This window comes from Volvox carteri (assembly GCF_000143455.1).
Source record: "Volvox carteri f. nagariensis unplaced genomic scaffold VOLCAscaffold_46, whole genome shotgun sequence".
NCBI lineage: Eukaryota > Viridiplantae > Chlorophyta > Chlorophyceae > Chlamydomonadales > Volvocaceae > Volvox > Volvox carteri.
In genome coordinates, this window is record NW_003307589.1 from 995,310 (window position 1) to 1,017,404 (window position 22,095).

General features: G+C 57.0%; 2 protein-coding genes across 2 annotated transcripts; one reads left to right on the forward strand and one right to left on the reverse strand.

Annotated features, from left to right (window-relative positions):
• Window positions 1-868: 868 nt before the first annotated feature.
• On the reverse strand, window positions 869-9,472 carry VOLCADRAFT_95771 (uncharacterized protein; the record flags this gene model as incomplete). Its single annotated transcript, XM_002954867.1, has 13 exons — window positions 869-976; window positions 1,933-2,052; window positions 2,813-3,045; window positions 3,407-3,485; window positions 3,938-3,986; window positions 4,940-5,206; window positions 5,677-5,981; window positions 6,652-6,914; window positions 7,222-7,441; window positions 7,876-8,038; window positions 8,737-8,981; window positions 9,123-9,228; window positions 9,342-9,472. 13 exons carry the CDS (start codon window positions 9,470-9,472, stop codon window positions 869-871), a joined length of 2,289 nt encoding a protein of 762 aa, XP_002954913.1.
• A 3,780-nt stretch (window positions 9,473-13,252) lies between these two features.
• On the forward strand, window positions 13,253-21,448 carry VOLCADRAFT_106583 (uncharacterized protein; the record flags this gene model as incomplete). Its single annotated transcript, XM_002954823.1, has 12 exons — window positions 13,253-13,372; window positions 13,942-13,994; window positions 15,394-15,453; window positions 15,940-16,086; window positions 16,393-16,627; window positions 16,911-16,934; window positions 17,818-18,040; window positions 18,083-18,279; window positions 19,164-19,331; window positions 19,910-20,025; window positions 20,416-20,686; window positions 21,281-21,448. The coding sequence occupies 12 exons, from the start codon at window positions 13,253-13,255 to the stop codon at window positions 21,446-21,448; spliced, it is 1,782 nt and encodes a 593-aa protein (XP_002954869.1).
• Window positions 21,449-22,095: the final 647 nt, after the last annotated feature.

Consider the following 22,095-nt stretch of genomic DNA (forward strand, 5'->3'; position numbering starts at 1 on the left):
CGATAAATTACAACTCCCCTCATAGACCAAGAGGCACGCACTGCGTTGGCGCGTTTTCGTTCATGTGCGCACGATCAGGTAGTCGCTCTTCTTCATCAACGTGCAGGGGATGCAGCGCACTTGGTCGTGCACTTCTCCGGCGTCCACGTCAGCATGCACAGGCTGGGCCCAGGGATACCTGGCGGCCCAGGCAATCTGCCATCTGTGGGGATTTTCCTTCTGCTTGTCCCGCCATGCACCGTCGCTCATGCCCTTGCGGATGCGCTGTGTCTGAGCCCGCTTGGCACTGCGAGCACTCGGGTTGGGCGCCTCGCCGCATTCGTTGTTGTCAAGCTGATTGGGTGACAGCTTGCGCTTATGCTGATCACAACCGCCATGGAAGGCAGGGGTAATGGCGGCAGTGTCATCGGTCGCCGCTGGCAGCAACATTGCCGATGCATTACCGACAACAGCACCGCCGTCCCAAACGCCTTTATCAGGAAAAAATTTAGACTTATCTTGCTGTTTTTGTGTTTGTTCGGCGTTCAAGTCGTTGCCTTTTGCGTGTTTGTCTATGGAAGGACCGGTCATACATTCTGCTATGCCGCGTTGACTCACGGGCTTGACCTTCTTACGGCCCCTCATATCTATTTTATGATCGATAATACTAAGTTCTGCACACTACGGAGCAATCGGCAGCAATGGACGTTTTTGGCTGAAGGAATGAAAATGTAAGGATCGGCCTCACTTTGTTCCTTATTTCCAAAGGCCAAAAAGGCTTCTTTATTCCTTAAAAGTAATATATTACTTAAAAAAAAAACACTGCCAGAGACAGACACACAGACACGCATACAGACAGACAGACAGACACACACGCAGACAGACACTCTCAAGGCACCGTTTGCCTCGAAACACCGTGTCGTACACGTGCCTGCAAGTCCATGGCGAACGCAACCGCTTGCTTCACGGTGAGGAAGGCCAGGATGAAGGAGTCACCCTGCAGGGGGCCGCGGTGTGGGAGTTGGGGCGGCGGGTGGGGTTTCCGGGTTCTTCAAAAGGGTACCCAAAACGTTCGGGCAAAACGGAAAAACCTCCAAAATGTTCGGGCCCGAATCGGGGTGAAGAACACTGGGGGGGGTCCGCTGGGGAAGAGAGACGTCCATGCCCTGAAGGGTGGGGGTGTTTCATATGCAAAGGAAACCAGAAAAATAAACTGCCGGCATTGGGAGACGAGAATTGGTGGTCCTGGATCCAAAATGTTAACAAATAGTGCCATTAATTCATCAATTTTATCATTATCAATAAAATTTAATTCTCCATCTTCTGCTAAATCTGCGCAAGCAAGTGTAAATAGGGATGAGAAGGAACTCCACTCCTCCCCAAAACTCACCAAAGCTCATGAACAGAATGAGCTCAAAAAGAACACAAAACTCAGAAAAAACGTAAACAAGCCGAGTTCAAAAGACGCGAGCGTTTGTTTTCGTGCGCCATTCAAACAGACTTTCGAGGTTTTGACGGGAATGCAAATGATGCCGAGAGACATTCTCTTATTTATTAACAGATAACAGAAAAAACGGAAAGGCAAACAAAAACATAAACAAAACGGTGCTAAGACAGCACTTCTACAACTCCTCTACAGCACCCCTCTCACCACCACACTACGCTGATCCTGATTTGCCCCCCCCACACAAAAACACACACATTAATGGTACCCCACCCCACCCCACCCTAGGGCCCCCCTTAACCCCAGCCCCTGCAGTATCCGTGTCTATCTATCTCGGGTATCTGCTTCAATCGTCATTGGTTCGTCTTCTTAACACACACACCCCGGCCCCCGTCGGCTCCTTCAAAACCGCCTACTGGTCAGTTCTGCTTCTCTGCTTTCCTTGCCAGCAGCTTCACTCGGGTTCGTGGCTCGGTTTGCCCCTCCTCCCGCCCTACCTCCCGCCCTACCTCCGTAGCCGACTCGTAGCCCCCGTGCGCCACCAGCAACCGGCGGATGCAGCCGTGATGCAGCCGAACCGCATCGGACATGACCGCTGCGGGGAGCGCCTCCCAGAGCACAGTGGAGTCCTAATCAGGAAACAGAGGAGGAGACACAACGGCAGGGGAACATCGTCATTAGCTCTTTCACCCTCCCCCGGCCCCCTTCCCCGTCCTCCTGCCCCCCAGCGCCTCCTTTCCCCTCCCCCTCCTTCCGCGCCCTCCTGTTACTCAAAACACAGAGGCGCCCGGCACGTGCACGAGCAAGTGCACACCCCTTCCCCCCACTCATGCGGCTTTATGTGATCGGGAAATCACAAACAACATGCACACAAACAACATGCACACAAACAACATGCACACAAACGACATGCACACAAACGACATGCACACAAACAACATGCACACAAACAACATGCACACAAACAACAAAAAAGGAAAGCCGCAGCTCAGCAGCTCAAGAGCCGAAGAGACGCCCGCCACATGCCGGGGTCACACGTACATACATATTACATACACATATACCGCGCCGCCCAACACGAGCTCCCTACGCCCCCTTTCCCCCTTTCCCCCCCCCCCCCCCTTGTCCGACTACCCTAAGCACTGCACCGGCTTGTCCGTCACCACTGTACGATACACAGATCTACAAAACACACACACACAGACACACACACACACAGACACCAACTCAGGCCCAGACGGCCGCCACATAGAGGCCCAAGCATACACCCACACGCTCTTCTCCTTCCCAAAGCAGAAAATCTTTCGCCCGCTCTGCCTCTCTGGATCCAAATAAAAATCCCGATTCCATTTTGGATCCCGAATTCCCCGCTTTGGATCCCGATTCCACCTGTATGTCCGTCACCACCAGCGCCACGGGCTCCCTGGAGCCCTCCTTGTGGCGCCGCTTCCACTCCCAGACGCCCCCCCGAGACCGCTGCCGCCGCCGCCGCCATAGCACCGCCCAGGCGCCGCCGCCAGCAAGCGCGCCCACCGCTAATGTCGACACGACCAGCGCGGGCACCAGCGTCGCCGCGCGGACGCCGCCGCCGCTGCCGCCGGGCCTGGGCGCAGGCGCCGCACCTATACGCGGACCGTGCTCACACATACACAGCCAGCAGGGGCACCACCGCTAGTCATGTGGTGAACCCGAGGGCCTTTTGGAGGGTAAGGCCGCACCTAGATCGCAGTCATGGGCCCCTGGCCACACCTCTGGTTTCAAAATCTCCCTAAGACCCGCAGCATCAAGGGCTGTCATCTGAAGGGAGGAGACCGACGCACAGGGCCCTACCAGAAACCCTACTACTGCTAGGCCAAGTAGGGCACGCGGCACAGTACGGGGAAAACAAAGGTACGCGAAGCCGGGGGTTGCGTGGGCGATCATGTGTATGTGTGTATGTATGTGTGACATACGGACGCCTGCCTGGTTCGACCTCGGTCTCACCTCCTGAGCCGGGATCGATCGGGGGGCTGCTGGGGTTGGTGGTCATAGCCAGGGAGGCGAGGTACTTCTCCAGATATATCTGGCGGGAGGGTTGGGGCGGAGAGGGGAGTAGGAGGCGGGCAGGTTGGGGGCGGAGAGGGGAGTAGGAGGCTGGGGGGGGAGGCTGGGGGGGGAGGAGGGAGGGGAGGAGGGAGGCAGATTCCGTTGGATGCCGGTGGTGGGGTGCTGAACCTAAGCGATCCACTGAAAAGTTGACCAGGGTGACTGGATGAGGGTGCCCAGAAATACCGGGGAAGGCAGGGTTTCGCCGGGTAGCGGCCACGGGTGAAGATATGCCCCCCCTGTCCCACACATCATCACTACAGGTTTGAAAAAGGAAATCAAAAGACCCGCACGAAGCACGGCGGCAGCCGCTAACGGAGAAGATGCAAATGCAACGAAGGGTGCAAAGGGCGGTGGAGGGAGATGGAAAAGAAAGCCGAAGTGCGCACAGCTGAACGGCCGGTCGCAAGCGGCCGTGCAATGCCGTACCTCTCGAGTGTAGTACGCCGCCAGCCGCGCCTGACCTGATCGAAGAGCACTCGACAGTGACCGCCGCGCGGGGCGAGATGCTGGCGGCGGCGGCGGCGGCGGCGGCAGTAGATCCGCCGCCGCCACCTCTTCACCAATCTCCGGCGGTAGCACCCCCGCCTCTGCTACAGCCCCGGACAACACGCTATGACTTGATAACATACGGGCCCGCCCCCGTCCCCGCCCCCGTCCCCGCCCCCGTCCCCGCCCACGCTGCTGTTGTTGCTGTTGTTGCTGTTGCTGTTGCTGCTGTTGCCGCTGTTGTTGCTGTTGTTGTTGTTGCTGTTGTTGCTGTTGCTGTTGCTGCTGTTGCCGCTGTTGTTGCTGTTGCTGCTGTTGCTGTTGTTGCTGCTGCCACCGCAGCGAGAGGCGGCGCTGTCGAGAGGCGGCGGCGGGGGTTGCAGTGGCGTCAAGCCCCGAGGCGGTTGCGAGTTGCTCGTCCAGTACGACACTTCCATCTTCAAGGCCGGCAAGGATGGTCGCCAGGACGTCGCTGTCGGTGGACGAGCAACCACCACCACCAACAAGAACAAGAACAAGAACAAGAACGACAAAATAAAATTCCGCAACGTTTAGTAAAAACACTAAAAAACCAGAAAAAAAGTAAAACAACATATTCAATTAAATGGGGTCCCCCTCTCCTGTGCTAAGTAATTGACCTATACTTTTATACAAAAACAGTAGGCCGCGACGACTTCTCTAAGGTGACCGCATACCCGGCAGCAATGGCAGTAGCGATAGCAGTAGCGGTACCAGTAGTGCCAACAGTAACCGTGTTTGGTACAAAAACAGTTATGGCGATAGTGGCAGCAGCAGCAGCTCCCGGCCCTTTCCCTCCCCCCCTCCATCCGCCCGCCCGCCCCCCACCGTCTCGGAAAAACCCGCATTAGCGTATCAGCTGAAACCCGCTGAAGCCCGAAAACACACACATACATACACGCACACGCGTGTGTACACGCTTACTTGTACGTCATGTGGTACGGCATCCGCAAATCCCAGGCACGGTTTGGATGCTGTCGCGTGAACGCAATGGGAGCCATAGCCGCCGCCATGACGTCAGAGTCGTACCCTGCCTCCACCCATTTCCCCACGGCGTCAGTCGCCACAAAGTGCTCGCGTACGGGTGCCATCGTCTGCAGTAATGGTTCCGGCTCGTCCTTGTCGTACCGGTCCAGAGACGCCAAGTAGGCCAACAGCTCAAAGCCAATGTACTGCACCGCCAACGGCATCCTGTTTGTACGGCAAAAAAAAACACCATCCGTTTACGGCACCGGCTTGTGCCAAGTACACAGGTTCGGTCTGCACTGTGAGCCCACGACGACCAGCCATCAGTGGGTCCAGTCAGATCTGGTCGCTTCTTGATGAGATTGATTCAGGTTATCTACCGGCTGGACAGGTTCCTAGGCAGCGCCTCCAGGCCCCCGTACGGCAGTTTGTGTACGGCAGCCGCAATAACAGTAGGGTGGTAGCAAGTGGCGGTGGTAGCATTGTGGGCCCATTATCCCCCCCTTCATCCTAAACGCATCCGCAAACCAATACAGCTCCTCCATACCCGCCTCCGAAGCTCCGAAACCCAAATACCCCTCTCCCCATCACGGTGAACCCCCCCCCGTTCCCCCGGACGGTGATTTCCATTCCAGTTGACTGCCCCCCACCCCAAACCTCGGGCCCCCCCCCACCCCAACCCCGACCCCACTGACCCGCCGTTTATCGCCACCGCTAAATTGCTCCCGGGAGAAAGCGGCGCATGGTTGACCAGCATCATTTGACTTGGGGCCCCGGGGCCCCCCTCCTCCTGGCCGGCGGGTGTGCGGCCTCCCTGGAGAGAATAGAGGCTGGCCTGGGGGCAGAGCTCTTTCGTACAGAGCTCCAGACTGCCGCCGCCGCTGCTAGATCCAGATCCAGATCCAGATCCACGAACCCAAACTCGGTGGGATCCAGGAACCGGCCACACGCTCAGGCGGCTCATCTCCACTGTCGATTTGAACTCCTCCCGAATGAACATCTGATGTGGCGGTGGTGGTGGTGGGCGGTGGGTGGGGCGTGGTGGTGGGGGTGGTGGTGGGGTGGTGGTGGTGGGGTGGTGGTGGTGGTGGTGGGGCGTGGTGGTGGTGGTGGGGTGGTGCGCAGGTATATGCGGTGGGGAATGCGGAGATGCCAATGATGCGGAAAGGAAGAGGTTAGGGTTCGTCACAAGTCAAAAAGAGGTAATCGCAGATGGGTGGTGGGCGGGATGGTTGGGCTGGGGTGGGGGAAAGCAACGACGGGTCATAGCGGTTAGGAAGGGGGGGAGAAGGGGGGAAGACACACAGACTCTAGCGCAGGAGGGGGGTAGGAGGGCAGCTGCCTGGGCCTCAGTTTCCCACTCTGTGCCCTCCGGACCTCCATGCGGTGTTTTTCTCGCAGCCCTGGGCAGCCCTTCGTACTGCCGCTTTTGTCGTACCGCCTTTCTCTCCCCTTGTCCAACCGCCGCCGCACCGGCTCTCCCCCTTTGCATCACCTTCCGCCGCCTCCCTCCCCCTCCTCCCCTTCCCCCCTTCCCCACCCGGCCATTCAAATCACGGACGTCCGAGTCGCGGTGCCGGGTTTTCGTCCCTAGATACTGTTCCCCACCACCTCTTTTCCCCACGACCTCCATCCACACACTCCATCCCCCCCCCCGCCCCCTCACCCACCCGCATCTGCTGTACATACACCGCCAGTACCAGCGCACAACGGCCCCGCGCGAAACCCAGGCTGCCGTGCGTGCAGCCCTCATCGGGCTCTGAGGGGGCAGAGGCCGCCAACAACTTCCCCGTGATGCGGAACGCCTCAGCCGCGGCGGGAGTGTCCAGCAGAGGGCGCAAGTCGGTAGGGTCAAAATGGACGCCCTGCTGCGACCCGTGGGTCTGTGCGATGGTCGACCAGATCGCTTGGAGCAGTGTCAGCCGCCGGCAAGCTGTCCGAGCAGCGACGGGGTTGGGCGGGCCGGCGTTGGAGTTGGGCGGGGGTTGGAGGGGGGGGGGGTTGGAGTTGGGCGGGGGTTGGAGTTGGGCGGGGGTCGGAATCTCGCCGGGTGTCGGTGTCGCATTTTTCTTTGCCAAACGGCACGTTTCTCCCCCCCTCTCTCCCCCTCGCTCTTTACGTGGCAAATCCCCCCCTTGACACAACCGCCACAGGTTGCTAGGTTGCTAGGTAGCTAGGTAGTAGCAGTAGCTAGCTAGGTACCCTAACCCAGCATCAATCGCCTCCCACCCCATCCCCACCTGCGCCGCGGGGCAGGCAAATCGGGTAGGGCGGCAGCGCCCCGGCACCACTCGCCGCAGTCGTGTTGCTGCTGCTGCTGCTGCTGCTGCTTCCCGAATCAAGCCCCCCGGCTGCTGCGCCAGATGCGGCTGTGGAGGCCGCCTCCGCCGCCAGGGCCGCGTCGCGCGCACGCTGGTAGTCCTCCACGTACTGCAGCAGCTCCTCCCAAGTGCGGGGCACCTGCGACAGCGGCGACATACATACATACACACGGGGCGCAAGACGATCGCGCAGCCTTTGCCTGAGGGCTGTAAGGATGAGCATGGCTCATGACGTGACGGGGCCTCGGACCCCTTGCGCGGGCGCGAGTGGGTGACGGGGTGTGCGGCCTGCGCATATGTGCCTGTCTGTCTGTCGGTCTGTAAGTATGTTAGTATGCGCCTCCGCCATGTCAGACCAACCGCGCCGTTGCAGCTGGTACTGCTTCTGCTGTTTCGGCCATGGGTGCTACAGCCGTTTCTCTCTTTTCCTCCCCGGGGGGTGCTGTGCCACCACAAGTGTTGAGCGCCGGCATTGCATTGGCCCATAACGCCGTCACCGCTATTGCTGCTGGTGCGGCTGCTATTGCTGCTGCTGCAATTGCTGATACTCCGCCAACTCCGCAGAGGACCTACCTCAAGTTTCAGTCGGTCAAACACGTCCCTGCGGTTGATGAGGTACATGGTAGAGCCATCCAGAGGCATGCTGACGATCTGGCCTTTGTACGACGCCAGTTGCAGCCGAAAAAGCTGATAAATATCAGACCACCGAATGCTGCTGACGGAATCCACCAGATGGCTGCAGGGTTCGAACCGGGACATAAGGGCTTTGGAACATTGAATTATCGGTTCGAGCGATTTGGGGTTCCAACGTGAAAGTATCGATTTGCACAGGGGCACAGGGAGGAGCAGATGCCTGGCACCCGGGCCGTTGCTCTGTCGCGGATTTGCGGGGGACGCTGGGCTAGTGGTTGATGTTTGAAGTGGTGAGACAAAATCTCAGCTAGCTGCTGTACGTCCGCTGTGCGTGGGAAGCCGCTGGCTTTTCCTTCAAAATAACTAATTCATAAAATTTGACAAGAAAGCGGGTAGAGCAGAAATCAGATCGCGTCATGGCCCTTCTCGCTTTTGCGACGGCCTCTTCCGCCCCCTTCCAGCTTCACGCCGTGCGACGCTGTATTATCTTTTCATCTTTATCTACGCCGAATGCTGATATGCTAAGGGATTTGCCTAGGGAGCGCAATCGCTCGCCTTCCTCACGTGCTTTGCAGCAGCGCGCCTGAAACACTAGCTGCATTAGCTGGAATGTGACGATGAGATACTACGCCTCTTTCCATGGAGCAGCGATGAACACACAAGAAAACATATAAAGAAAGAGACTTTGCGGTCCTAAACCTTGGCGACATCTGCCTTGCCCCAAGCATACTCGGATCCACCTGGATACAGATACAGAATCCTGGATCCCGGGTTATAGACACCTGCGCGCCCCTCACGGACCTCAGGTCAAGGGACATGCCGACGTCGGCGAGGTGCTGGGTGGTAAGCGTCGTCTGGAGCCACACAGCGTGCTGGCGTGAAGGATGCAGGTTGACATCGTTCGTGATGGTGTCGAGCAGACGATCCATCGGTTGAACATTCAGGTCCAGAGGCACGCCAGAGGCCTCCGAAAAGCGCAAGAGCGTTGGTCGAAGCCAATCTTCGTAAATGTCCGGAAGCAACACGCGGAGTGCAGGACCCCATTCCTGTATGCAAGTTGAAGCAAATTGGGACGAGGTGGGAAAGATAGATTTGGGAGAATATTCTGAGTCCGAACCGAACGCCGGGTTGCCCGTTGCCGTGATAAAACGGTTGGTGAAAGAGTGGACTACACAAAGGTGGCTCACCGGGTCCCCTTCGTTGATAGTTGACCAACACTGATACCATCCCTTTACAATATCCTGCTTCAAGGACTGCCTGCTCCTTGACGTTAAGTTCCCTGCGACACAACTACTTTACGAGGCAGTGGACGACAGCGGGATGCCCAGAGGGCAACAAAACAAGTAATTTCATTAGGTAATGGCTTTCTGTTATTCATGGAGGCACCATGTGAACGTGCTGCGGACCTGTCTATGGAGGACGCGATAATCTGTGGGCATTTCATGTACAACGTATCGGTCTCATTGTCGCTGATTGCGCTCTTTACAGTGCAGGTCCATCCAAGCACCAGCACCAAGAACAGAGTGGCGCAGACCATTGCGGCACTTGCACCTGAGGAAGAAACTTAAGAGCTCAGATATCTTGGGTGCATAACACCACATGTGGACACCTCTTGTCCAAAATTCTATGGCGTCATTGTGTGTCGGCTTCATTCCATGTGCTCGCCCACGGCATCAGTAACCTTCCCAACATATGCGGCGACACTTTGTTCCTGCGCTTGAACCTAAGCAGTTTATTTGACCCTTTGGTACCTTGGCTAGTGTCAGTATCAGGGCAACTGCATGTCGCTGGGATTCCCAAAAACCTTTACTGTACGAACATAGACCCGAGGACCCGTACACGGCCTTGCCCTTTCTACTATGTTGTGCCGGGCATCTAACACATGCATACTTAGCGCCATTAACAGTGCAGTGCTCATATTTCACTTGGCTTTCGCATCCCTCATTCGTGGAAACCTCACGTATACGAAAATATCACATTATGAGATATTAATTACATTTCCTGGGAAGAGTTTTATTGTGCACGGTTCAAGGCGCGAGTCATCAGCCAAAAAGCAGATATCCACGATTTGTGTAGAAAAAGTGTTTAGGCGGGACTGTGCGTAATCAACTCCATAAGCCCGCTTGAAGCTAGTGAAGACTGGTTCACCCCTTGCACATTCATTTGGGCTATGCTGAATACATTCGAGGCGACTGCGCAGACCAGGTACGGCTTGGTACAGCAGCTGGTCTGGCAGTTTTATGTCTTGTAGCGGACTTTTCCGGTTATATTACATATAAATTGCGCAATGCTTGTGACTAGCACGTCTGCCCGCGCGGCCGCTTGCAAGATATCACGCGTCCGGGTCAGACCAGCAGATATGTTGACCGGCAAAAAAGCAGGGGAAGAACCTCGCGTTTTACCACATTTACCAAAATTAACAAGCTTATCGAAAATTTTCAACTTGCGTGAAAAGGGATATACGCCCTGGGTCCACTGCAGCGTAGATGAAATGGCTCCCCCAGGAGTCTCCGCCATGTGTCGCTACGGAGCCGCAACACGCACACCGAATGCAGAGATACATCCTGCATAGAAATAGCTTTACCGTCCGAGGCTTGCGCAAGGAAGGATGGTTGGAAAGCGCGCAACGCCCGCAACGGTCCGCAACGGTCAAAAACTCGTTGGAAGCAGGACGGATTGCTGTCGCGCACTGCTCCCTTGACTCTATTTGTGGAAACACAACAAGTTTGCTATGCCAGCGCAACTTCCATAGGCCATATATGCCTCGCCAACCCGGAGTTTGATCAGGCCATTAGGTCACCATCTCGCAACACGCACTGTGAAACTGCGATGTGTGCAAAAAGGCGCGCTAGGTCGCTCGGACGGGTATAGTGTATAGTCTGCGCGCAAACAGGTTGTCCTTTAGCTTTTAAACCAGGGAAGGCATTCCCTGGCTTCGAGTGAAGGAGCCATGCATTTAAGTAAGATTTTCGCGCAGCGCGGAGATAGAGTCAAGGAGGAGCAGCAGCATCCCTTGCGAAGCAGGGTTTGGCATGCGAGCTGCAGTTTTCCTTGTCTGTCTGTCTGTCTCTGCTAACCGCTCCGGAGCCTTGGACGTCCGCGGGCGTTCCTTGGACGACGGTACTCGGGGCCCCCGTCGGGGGAGTGTGCGCCCCTAGAGCACCCTTAACTGTTTAATAGTCGCAACTGAACGGAACGGCCTCCGTCGCCAACGTTGGTGGTTATGATTTCTCTTCCCGTGCGCTGCTCAATTTCGGTGCGTGATCCGCTGTCGAGGATTTAGGATCCAACCGACATGGCCTGCAGCTTTCCCTGATATGCTCCTCGCCGTTGCGCCAACCTGAAATTGTGCTGCATTTTATCGTTAGGAACACATGCCATGCGATTGCGGTAAAGCTTGTTGCAGTAATCGAAGTAGTCCAAAGGTTTAAGGTCAGGCACAAAGGTTGGAACAGCAGGACATAATCAACAGCTATATTGCGCCCGCTCCTAGTACCGGCATTAAGATAACAATAGATAACCACCAGAAACCATAGGTTACGGCATTAATATCCTTGTATTTGTATCTGCCACTAGTAAGGGCGCAAAAGTCACTGCCGCAGCCCGTTTTCGTCTGTTTTCGTCTAGCCGCCTCGAGAGCAAGCAGGCAAACTTACGACAAACGTAAAATTTCGAGCTCGGAACTGTGTTATGATACAGAAAAATTCGAGCAGGATAACTAAGGCTGCGCATGGCTTGGGCGTCGCGGCTCATCTGGTGGTACCCGCCTCGGTTCATCACCGTCGGCGGTTCGTCGCTCGGCGCACTGGTATACGTCACGCTGTTGGCCCTGGCAAGTGTGCTCAGCACCAGCGTAGCCGTAGTGGCAAGGTTAACCCTTAAGGTTAAGGACGTGGCGACCTGGTGATGGCCCGAGCGGAGAGAGCGGAGCCTGCGCGTGTGTGCGGGGAATGTAGCAGAATATTTTCGTTTGAAAAGACCTTGGGACTGCAGCAAATTGCTGTTGCCATAACCTATCTTTAATCGTGAAAAAGTTCAGTTTAAATGTTGTCGTGCGGGAGAGCTTCACGCCTCGCTTTCACGACCGAACCTGACGACTGAGCTCTCTCGCCGTGGTTGCCGCCCCCTACAGCGGTTACCTTCTTATCTTATCTTCCTGCGGATCTGCTGAAGACTCTGCTTCTGTGATCCGCCGTGTACTATCCGAAGATCCTTTACTTGGGAGTATAATATCTTAAACTGGTCTTCGTTTTCACCAGCAGTTCGGCTAACGTTCGACGGGATCTGCCCGTGGCCCCCGCCTGTCGACCTGTCCCCGGGCCCGCTGCAGACCTCTCGGTCCTCCCGCGCACCGCACGCGCGCCACCCTCACCGCTACTTACAACATATAATCATTCATCCGATTTTTTTACTTTCATCTCTTTTATCTTTCTTTGCTCGTCCATCGCTGCTTCGTACATGGCCGAGCTCACACTCGAATTCCTAATCCCCGTGTTGCCAAACCAGGCCGTCTGGTTGTGCTGGCTGGGCACCTACCCGCTGCGCCGATGGCAATACAGGCACTTCCCTGGTGGGTCTTTTAAGGAGCGAAAGGAGGACGGAAAGGGAAGGAAGGGATAATCGAGGAAAGGCCTTTAGGATGTCAGGCCCCAAAGGCCTGGATTCGCTCTGGCAACGCTATCACCTTCGCTATCACACACACACACACACGCACACACACACACACGCACACGCACACGCACACGCACACGCACACGCACACGCACACGCACACGCACACGCACACGCACACGCACACGCGCACGCGCACGCGCACGCGCACGCGCACGCGCACGCACAGGCACACGCGCACGCGCACCCGCGCACGCGCACCCGCGCACGCACGCACGCACGCACACACACACATGCACACGCGCACGCACACACACACACATGCACACGCGCGCGCTCGTTCAGAACAGGGCTGTGGCGTTGCGTCTTGGTACCCCCGCCGTCGGTCACACACTTTTCAAAACACCGCGCGTGCAATCGCACGGTCCAGGCCCCTTGCAGCCGTCATCGCCAAATGCAGCTATTCAGCCACTAACGTAGCAGCGGTTGACGGGTGATGCCGGCGCGGGGGCCTTGGGTGGCTGTGGCTGTGGCCATGGTTGGCAGTAGCGCACTAGCAGGATCGGCGAAGATCGGGGCGCTCTGCAAGACGCGGTTATTCAAGCCGGTCGTCGAGATGAACGACTTTGACACTGTATTTATATATATATAATTGTCCGCATATGGAACAAAGCAAACCTCGTGGATGGATGGAAGAGCGGGTACTATGTCGTACCGCGCAGGTCCGCTTGGGTGGCCTTTCGTGGGTAATCTGCCGCAAATCGTTGCCATGGACGTAACCAAGTACCTATCGTACACGGCCAAAAAGTACGGACCCATCTGCAAGGTACGGATGGTCATGTTTCTGAACTTGCGTGTTTATGTACGTAATTTTACGGGAGGAGCCGCTCGCAAGGAGCAAACACAGCCTTGACAGGATTGCAGTAAATGACAGATGATATCACCATCAACGTGGTCGGCGGGTAGTCATTCAAGCACACGCAACGCTTTGTCCGTTCCGTCGTACACAATATGCCAGATAATGGTTCTTACGGCATGTACAGCACGCCACGTGTGACGAACCTGAGGCGTCCAGGAATTTCCGCGTGCGCTTTGAACATGTGCCCGTATAATTGTCAACTACCAACCTATCCAACGAACATTTAAATACCTACTTAACTTCCATCTATTCTCCAGGCCGGCTTGCCAATACTATTTTTTCTGCTTTTTTACTCCTGGCGGCCTAGGTAGGTAGTCTTTCCGACATCTTCTTCACTTCGTCATCCCGAGGTCACGGTCTCCACGGACGCCTTTCGGTCAGTTCTACGTTTGATACTCTCTTGCCCTGGCAGCAGCTTCAATCGTGTGTGGTTCGTCTTTCCCCCCTCCCCCCTCCCCCCGCCCTCCCCCCTACAGATCTGGTTCGGCACCAGGCCCTGGCTCCTCATCAGCGATCCGGTGCTCGCACGGTGCGAAGAAAAGAGAGCTCCACCGAGTCCGTTTTCCTCCGAGCTCTAGTGAACCAGCGACAGCACTGTGCATGCTCTGGGGGAAAGGTTCTGAATCCAACCCAAGAATCTTGCTGCATATCGTACACCTTGCGTCGTACATTGCCACTGAGGTCGCTTGTATTAGGTGTCCTCTGTCTTTAGTGTAGCGATAGACCCTTCCCCACTAACTTCCATCCGTACTTCCGTACTCAACCACTTCTCCGTACAGATCCCCGCGTGTCCCCCTCTCCGTGCCGTGTTTTGCCGCCGCACCATCGTATCCGAGATCTATTCCCTCCGCCCCCTCCTCAACCGCAGTAAGTTGGCCTTCCAGTGCACTGCGCGTCCCTTGGAGCTCCCCACCTTCCTGGACACTCTCACGGGAGAGAACAGACAGATAGAGCTGGTCAGCGCCTTCTTCGCGCAGTGAGTGAATGAGTGAGCGAGCGGGCGAGTGAGCGAGTGATTGAATGAGTGTGCGAGCGAGTGAATGAGTGAGTGAATGAATGAGCGAGCGGGCGAGTGCGCGAGTGAGTGATTGAGTGCGCGAGTGAGTGAATGAGTGATTGAATGAGCGAGCGGGCGAGCGAGTGAATGAGTGAATGAGTGAGCGGGCGGGCGAGCGAGTGAATGAGTGAATGAGTGAGCGAGCGAGCAGGCGAGTGAGTGAGTGAACGAGTGAGCGAGCAGGCGAGTGAGTGAGTGAACGAGTGAGCGAGCGAGCTGAGCCGAACCGAACCGAACCGAGCGAGCGGGCGAGCGAGTGCGTTCCAGGTTGCAGAGCGTAGGGCCCAGAAGTAAGCTAGGCTTTCCTCCACGCCTGCCAACACCCTACGACAATTTTTCAGAGATCGCTCAGTTTAAATCAGCAGCTCTCCTACCAATACCACCCAATCAGATGCTTTCGTGCATCCGCACAGCAGTACCAGTCTAAACTATAGCTTCAGAGCATTGCCCTCGTGCAGGAGTTCCCAAAGATGCGTCTGTCTGTCTGTCTGTTTGTCTGTATGTATGTATGTATGTATGTATGTATGTATGTATGTATGTATGTATGTATATGTTGTATGGGCCCCGCTGCCTGGAGGGGGCAGCTGCCCGGCGGATCGACGTGTGGGCGCTGCGCTCGGCCCCGGCAGGGCAGGGCCGGGGCAGGCCGGTGTGTTTCCCGCGTCTACTCCCGCCAAGCGTGCGGGAGGGAGGGGAGGGCCGCTGCCAACCCTTGGTGTAATTCCCCAGCCACACATGCACGCACAATCTCGTCATACAGCCGTCTCGCGACACATCTCATAATAAAACCCACCATCGCATGCATTACCCCGGCCCCCTCTGACGCGATCTTCTATGCATTGTTGTTGTTGTTGTTACTGGGCCCGAACAGTGGGGAGACTTGGCGACGGGGACGCCGCGCCTTCGAGGCGTCCATCATCCACCCGGCCCGGTGAGAGCCCCTTCAGACGGGTGGGTGGGTGGGTGGGTCGAGTCTGTGGTCTGTGGTCTGCGGTCTGTGGTACGTGGTACGTGGTACGTGGGGTGGAGCATATGATGCGCGCATTCCGTGGTGGGCTGTGGGGGCTGAGGTGTGGTGCACGAACATGGGGTACAACACTTTGTGCTACCCATACGCACAACCTCTGGCTACTGTCGTATACGATGTACCCCAAACACCGCCTTTATTTACCCATTGACCGCCACCACCCATTCTTCGACGCATACGTACAAACGTACACACGTACACGGACTTCTTCCCTTGGTGCTTTTAGAGTCTGGACTTTTGGTGCCATTGACTTTTTGCATTTTCCATTTTAGGCTCTTCAACCCACCGGCAGTACAGCATCCGCCCCTTACACGCGCACATGATATTTCAATGATGGTTTTTATAATTTCCCCACCCCCTGTCCCCCCCGTATGTCACTGCCCGCCCCAGCCTGAACGCCCACCTGCCTGCCGTACGTCGCTGCCTGGCCCGGTTTATCCCCTCCCTGGAGCGATACGCTTCCTCGGGTCAGCCCCTCAACGCGCTCAGTGCCCTGGGTGACCTCATGCTCGCCATCACGGGGGAGCTGGCGTACGGGTGAGGACAGGAGGAAGGGGGGAGGACAAGGGGGGGAAGGGGGATTGTGTTGGGGGGAAACACGGACGCGTGGGGATGTAACAACCACCACACACGCACACACGCGGACAAACATACGTGAGCACACACACATACACATGCACGGACATGGACACGGACATGGACACGGCTAAGTTGTGGTGTCACAGCCCGTGTGAAACCCGCGGCGCTCTTTGTCAGCCATGAGGAGATCGCGCGCAACGTGCTGCTGTGGTCGTACATCACGCCCTCGTACATCATGCCGTACGACTGCCTCTCCGTCCGTAGAGTCGACTTTGAGGTGGACTTCAACTTGCTGGAGACAAAGGCGGCCTTCCAACCCGACAAGGAGCAGGGCCGGCCGCAGCAGAGTCAGCACCAGGCCGCCTACTACCGCAAGCAAGGCCCGCCGAGTGGGGGCGCGGGTGCGGGTGCGGGTGCGGGTGCGCGCATGGCGTACTTCTGCCGGGACGTGTTTCGGACCTTTCGGCTTCAGGACGCCTCCATCTACCTACCACTGCAGGTACCACCACACCAGCCTGCCCCCCCCCCTTTCTCTCTTTCTCTCTCTCTGGTTCTTCCACAATTGTGTGAGCAATCAATCTATCTAGCAAGCAAGGTTCAAGTAGTCCAACCGCCTACACGGCACCACATCAGCAACACCCCGGCACAGCAAACTGCGCCACATTACAAGTCCTTACCAAGACACGTACACGAGAGGCGCCCCATTACACGATTCCATGTCTCGTAACATGTACCCAGCAACAACGCCCCGGCCCCCCCTTAACAACACTACTGCCTGACAGGGTTCGACACCCCGTACGGGGCCCGTAAGTTTTTGGCCTTTTTTCGGTATCCCCGTCAGGGCCCGTAGGACTTTACGGTGGCTCCCGTAAGGATTTTGGGGCGCGAAGGGCCCCGTACGGGGCCGCCCCCGGACCGGCCGAAGGCCGGTTACGGTGGCTCCCGTAAGGATTTTAAGGATTTATAAGAGGCCGTACGGGGCCCTGTAGGGGAGAGGACGGACCATATAAAGGATAAGGCCACACACTTGGCAGACATAATTCATATTGCAATATTTAACTACACTTTTCATAATACTTTTATAGCTTCTGGTCTGTAACATCCAGCGATGGCAGACAATGAGTCGTCAGGAGGTGACCAAGGGCCTCCTAATCCATCGCCCTCCAAGAAGCGCGAGAAAATAACGAAAATAACGATTTACAGGGCAAAAAAATGCAAAGCGTCACTTTCCACAGCGTTTCAGCCAAGGATAGTGCCCCCGTAAAGGTTTTGCGGGGGTTACGGGGGCCCCTGTAAGGTTTTCGGCCGGTACAGGAGCCTGGTACGGGGGCCCCTCCGTAAGGAAAATTTGGGAGGTACGGGGGAGCCCGCAAGTTTCAGGAAGGTCAGTGTCGAACCTGCTGCCTGTGCGATACATACAGTAACTGCATCACAGAGTGGAGTGGAGTGGTGTAGTAGCTGGTACACAGTACGGCTCTACAAATACGCGCGTATCGCGACCACCAGCATCTCGAGAGGCCTTTTCAGCGGGGCCAGCTACTACAAGTGGAGTGGAGTGTTGGGGGATACGGAATTACCGGGAATCAAGCATCGCCTGTGTTTCTGTGGACCTATCCCGTGTTGTGCATATACGAACCAAGCTTGACGCGCGATCCACGCTGTGTCTTGCCGCCACACTCACCCATGCAGCTCGTCTTCCCTTCTATGGCCCCCGCCATCCGCCTCCTAGCGGACGCCCTCCCTGACGCCAACCAGCGCCGCTCCATGGGGGCCAGATCCGCCATGGCCGTCGTCAGCCGACAGCTCATTGCTCAGTGGGCGAGGGCCAGAGCCGACGGCGGCGGCAGCGGAGGTGCAGGCAGCGGCGGCGGCGGGGAGGATGACTCCGCCAGGGCGGTGGCGGTGGCGCCAGGTGCGCATTCCCCCCCGGACGCTGCCGCCGCCGCCGCCGAAGATTGCGGCCGCGGCGGCGATTTTCGAGAGGTTGACGGTGGCATCAGCGGCTCGAGCTTCCTGGCAGCGATGCTTGAGGGCCGGCGGCGGCGCGGAGGCGGTGTGGGGGTGGCTGAGCAGGGGCAGGGGCAGGGGCAACAGCAGCAACAGCAACAGCAGCAGCAGCAGCCGAACTATGTGGAGCTCACGGACGATGAGGTGCGGTCGGGGGTCGGCGCGGTCCCTTCACGTTTTATCAACCCTGCACCCGTTTCATCAGCCCGCAACGGAACAAACCACCGCCACAAGGACCAACAGGAAACGCCTCCCCGTGTTGTCAAGTCGATCGCTCCTCGTGCCGCGTAGACATGCAAGCGTGAAACCCCTTTTCTTTCCCCCCCCAATCGGTTGAGGTCGAAGCTGGGGGTTCCCGCCAGCCCCCACCAGCCCCGCCGCCCTCGCAGCCGCATCATCGCGACTGGCACCATCGCCGCCACCTCCTCCTTCACGTGCGGAGCTCCGAAGTTATATTGTTTTTCTCGGGTCAAAATCAAATAGAGGCGCAATCGGCTGCCGTCGATGTCATTTCCAGTTCCCCACCCACCCATTCACCCACCCATTCACCCACCCATTCACCCACCCATCCACCCACCCATCCACCCACCCATTCACCCACCCATTCACCCACCCATTCACCCACCCATTCACCCACCCATCCACCCACCCATCCACCCACCCATTCACCCACCCATTCACCCACCCATCCACCCACCCATTCACCCACCCATTCACCCACCCATTCACCCACCCATTCACCCACCCATTCACCCACCCATTCACCCACCCATTCACCCACCCATTCACCCACCCATTCACCCACCCATTCCCCACCCACCCATTCACCCACCCATTCACCCACATCGGGCTCTCCCGGACGTCTCCTAACAGCTTTCTTCCTCGTTTTTTCCGCTAAAATACTTCCATCTAAATCTTCATCTTCACATCCTCACCTTCTCATCTTCATTATCGATGCGACAACGCAGCAAAAGTCCCCGCCTGCGGCCTCAGGATGTGCGTGTGTGAATGCGCATCTGCAAATGTAGGTGATCGCGCAGAGCCTGACCTTCATTCTGGCGTCCTACGAAACCAGCAGTACAACCACCGCCCTGGCGCTCCTGCTGTTGGCCGCCCACCCAGGAGCTCAGAGGCGACTCGCGGAAGAGGTGGACGCCGTACAGGGCGGGGAGCTGACGGCGGCGGTGCTGGCCGAGGTGGGGAAATCGGAAGAGGGTATTTGGGCGCTCCAGGGGGCGTTCACGGAGGGTTCATGGAAATGATTCAATGCAATGGAGAGGTCGTTTGTATATGCTTGCATATGTGTTTCTGTGTGCATGCCGTGTTTCCCGTATGTGTATGTGTATGTAGGTATGTAGGTATGTAGGTATGCGTTTCTTTATGATGATCTTCTGAGTGCCGCGATGGCGGGGAGGAAAATGTATGTCGATGGTCGTACACTCGCGAATAAATTCGTACCGAAGCGAAATCTGTACCAGTCACCAGCGACGTATTATTAGGATTTTCTAATGAAACTGTAGACGTAGCTTGAATATTTCGAGAAGATGTTGATTAGGAAAGAGTGACGTTGCCAAGAGCCCAGAGTAGGGGAGTAAGCGGAGGAGGCGCTATCGTGGTGGCGAAGGGCAACGACCCGGTGGGTTGCTAGAACTGCAGTTACAACAGACAATGAGGGCAGCTGTCATCTGCACGAAGCCAAAGCCCTGCTCGGGAAATCTCCACGTCACCCCGCACTCCCCTCTCACTGACCCCATGGCTGTACTGCATATCATAGTTGCCGTACACGGAGGCCGTACTGAAGGAGACCATGCGGCTGTACCCTGCTCTCCCGATGATGCACCGACATGCACGCAACGACATCAGGCTGGAAGACGGCAGAGTGGCACCCAAGTAAGCCGCGGATGATGCTTTAGGGTTTTAGTTAGGGTTTTAGGGATTCATAAGGGTTTGGCTTTATGGCGGTTGCTGTTTGTGTTCTGCCAAAGGGTGTTCCAAACGCAGAGCTCTGAAGTTTTTGGGATTCTTCGCTGCTTTGTCTGATGCTACAGAATGCTGCTGCCCCGTGTGGGTCTCACCGACAACGCGCAGGCTTCTTCATTCTAGAACCCCGTTCGACGCCCTGACAAGGCGTGTCAACGTGTTAGCTTCATTTAAAATATTAGGTTTTCATTTACGAAATACTTGGTCTTAATATACGTATATATATTTTCAACAAAAACGGAGGGAGAGTCGTTCACCGCGAAGCTGTCTGTCTGCTCCCTCGTCCTCTGGCCACCTCAGAGGCACCTTCCTCGCACTCTGCTCGTACAACATGCACCATGATGCCGACCTTTGGCCGCAACCGGAGCTCTTTCTTCCGGAGAGGTTTCTAAGGCCGGAGGTCGAGCCCGGGGGCGGCGGCGGGGGCGGTAATGGAGGCGGGGGCGGTGATGGAGGCGGTGGCGGCGGCGGCGATGGCGGTAACCCGCTGGGCCGTGCACACCCCTCGCCGCCGTGGTTCGGATTCGGATTGGGTCCCCGCATGTGCGTGGGACACAAGCTAGCGACGATGGTGGGTGCAACCGCAACTTTTACAATACCTCTTAACAGTTGCCTGCCATGGCCGCACACGGCCTGCGCTGCGCTTGTGTCCCGGCCAAGCCACGCCGCGGGCCAAGTCGCACCAAAGAATGAAGTACTGGGGCCTTTTACGCTGACGACCACGAGATGTGCAGGAACTGTAAGGAAATGTTGAAGCCGCACGCTACCGGTTGGACTGGACAGGACGTGACGCCGCCGCCGTCATATTTCTCCCTGTGCGGTGTCCCCCAGTTCTGCTTCTTCTACATTCTTTCCTTGGCAGCAGCTTCACTCGTTCGTGGTTCGTCCTTCCCCCACTTCCCTCCCTGTAGCAATCCTGCGCCGCAGCCCCCCTTCTCCCCCCGGTTCGTCTTACCTCCGGCGCTCCGTCTGCCCGCGCATACGCTGGAATTCGACAGGTAGCGGCGGACTTGGACAGTTTTGCGTTGTAGGGGATTCATTCCTCCTGTTCCCGTTCCTCCCTCTCCCTCCTCGGCTGGCAGTTCACTTTCCACTTTCTCACATATGATTCCCACCCCCCCAACCCCCCCCCCACACACACACACTCCCGCACACGCTCTGTCAGGTTGCCAAGGCCACGTTGGTGTCGCTGCTGCGGCGCTTCAGCTTCAGCCTGGCTCCCCATCAGCACCTGCCCCCGGCTATGGCCACGGGCCTCACCTACGGGCCGCGAGACGGGGCCGTCTGGCTGCAGCTGCACAGCCGCAACACAGCGCCCATAGTCGCCGTCTGAGCCCCACCTGACAGCACGCAGCTATGAGCCGAGCAGGGAGCCGAGTGTAATCTATGATCGATTTTGCTCGGAGAGCGGATTTCGGCTGGAAGTTCGGATGTCTTTCGGAAGTCGGACCGGAACCTGCTTCTGCGAGCCCGCGGTAGTCGTTGAATGTAGGATTGGCGTTACAGCGCTGATGAGATCGGAGTTGGTTAATGTTGTTGTTGTTGTTAGTGGTGGTTTTGGTGGTTTTAGAACACGCCCTTGATAAGACTTGGCTGCGGTAAATTGAGGTTGAAGGAGCTGCCTTGTGGGCTGTGATTGTGGCATTTCCACGAGCTACACTTTTTTGTAACGCCTATAAGTTCAGTCGGCCTGAGGCGGCTGGGCTGGCCGTCTGGGGCCCCGACGCCTTCAGCCGAGCGGTGTACGACAAGAGCAGTGGCCGTACCCTGGAGATCCTTCAGTGGCTGCACACCGAGGGCTGCCCGGTGGACTGGGAGGAGGCCCGGAGCCGGGCCAAGACCCGAAAAGTTCAATGTTGGAGGACTGCAACAAAAGCTGTCGTTATCGTAGCCTGTGGGTTGAGAGCATAGCGCCGAAATAGCTGTCCGGACGAGCCGGCCGGGTCTACAAAAGTTGCAGATGTGCGTATTTAGCATATC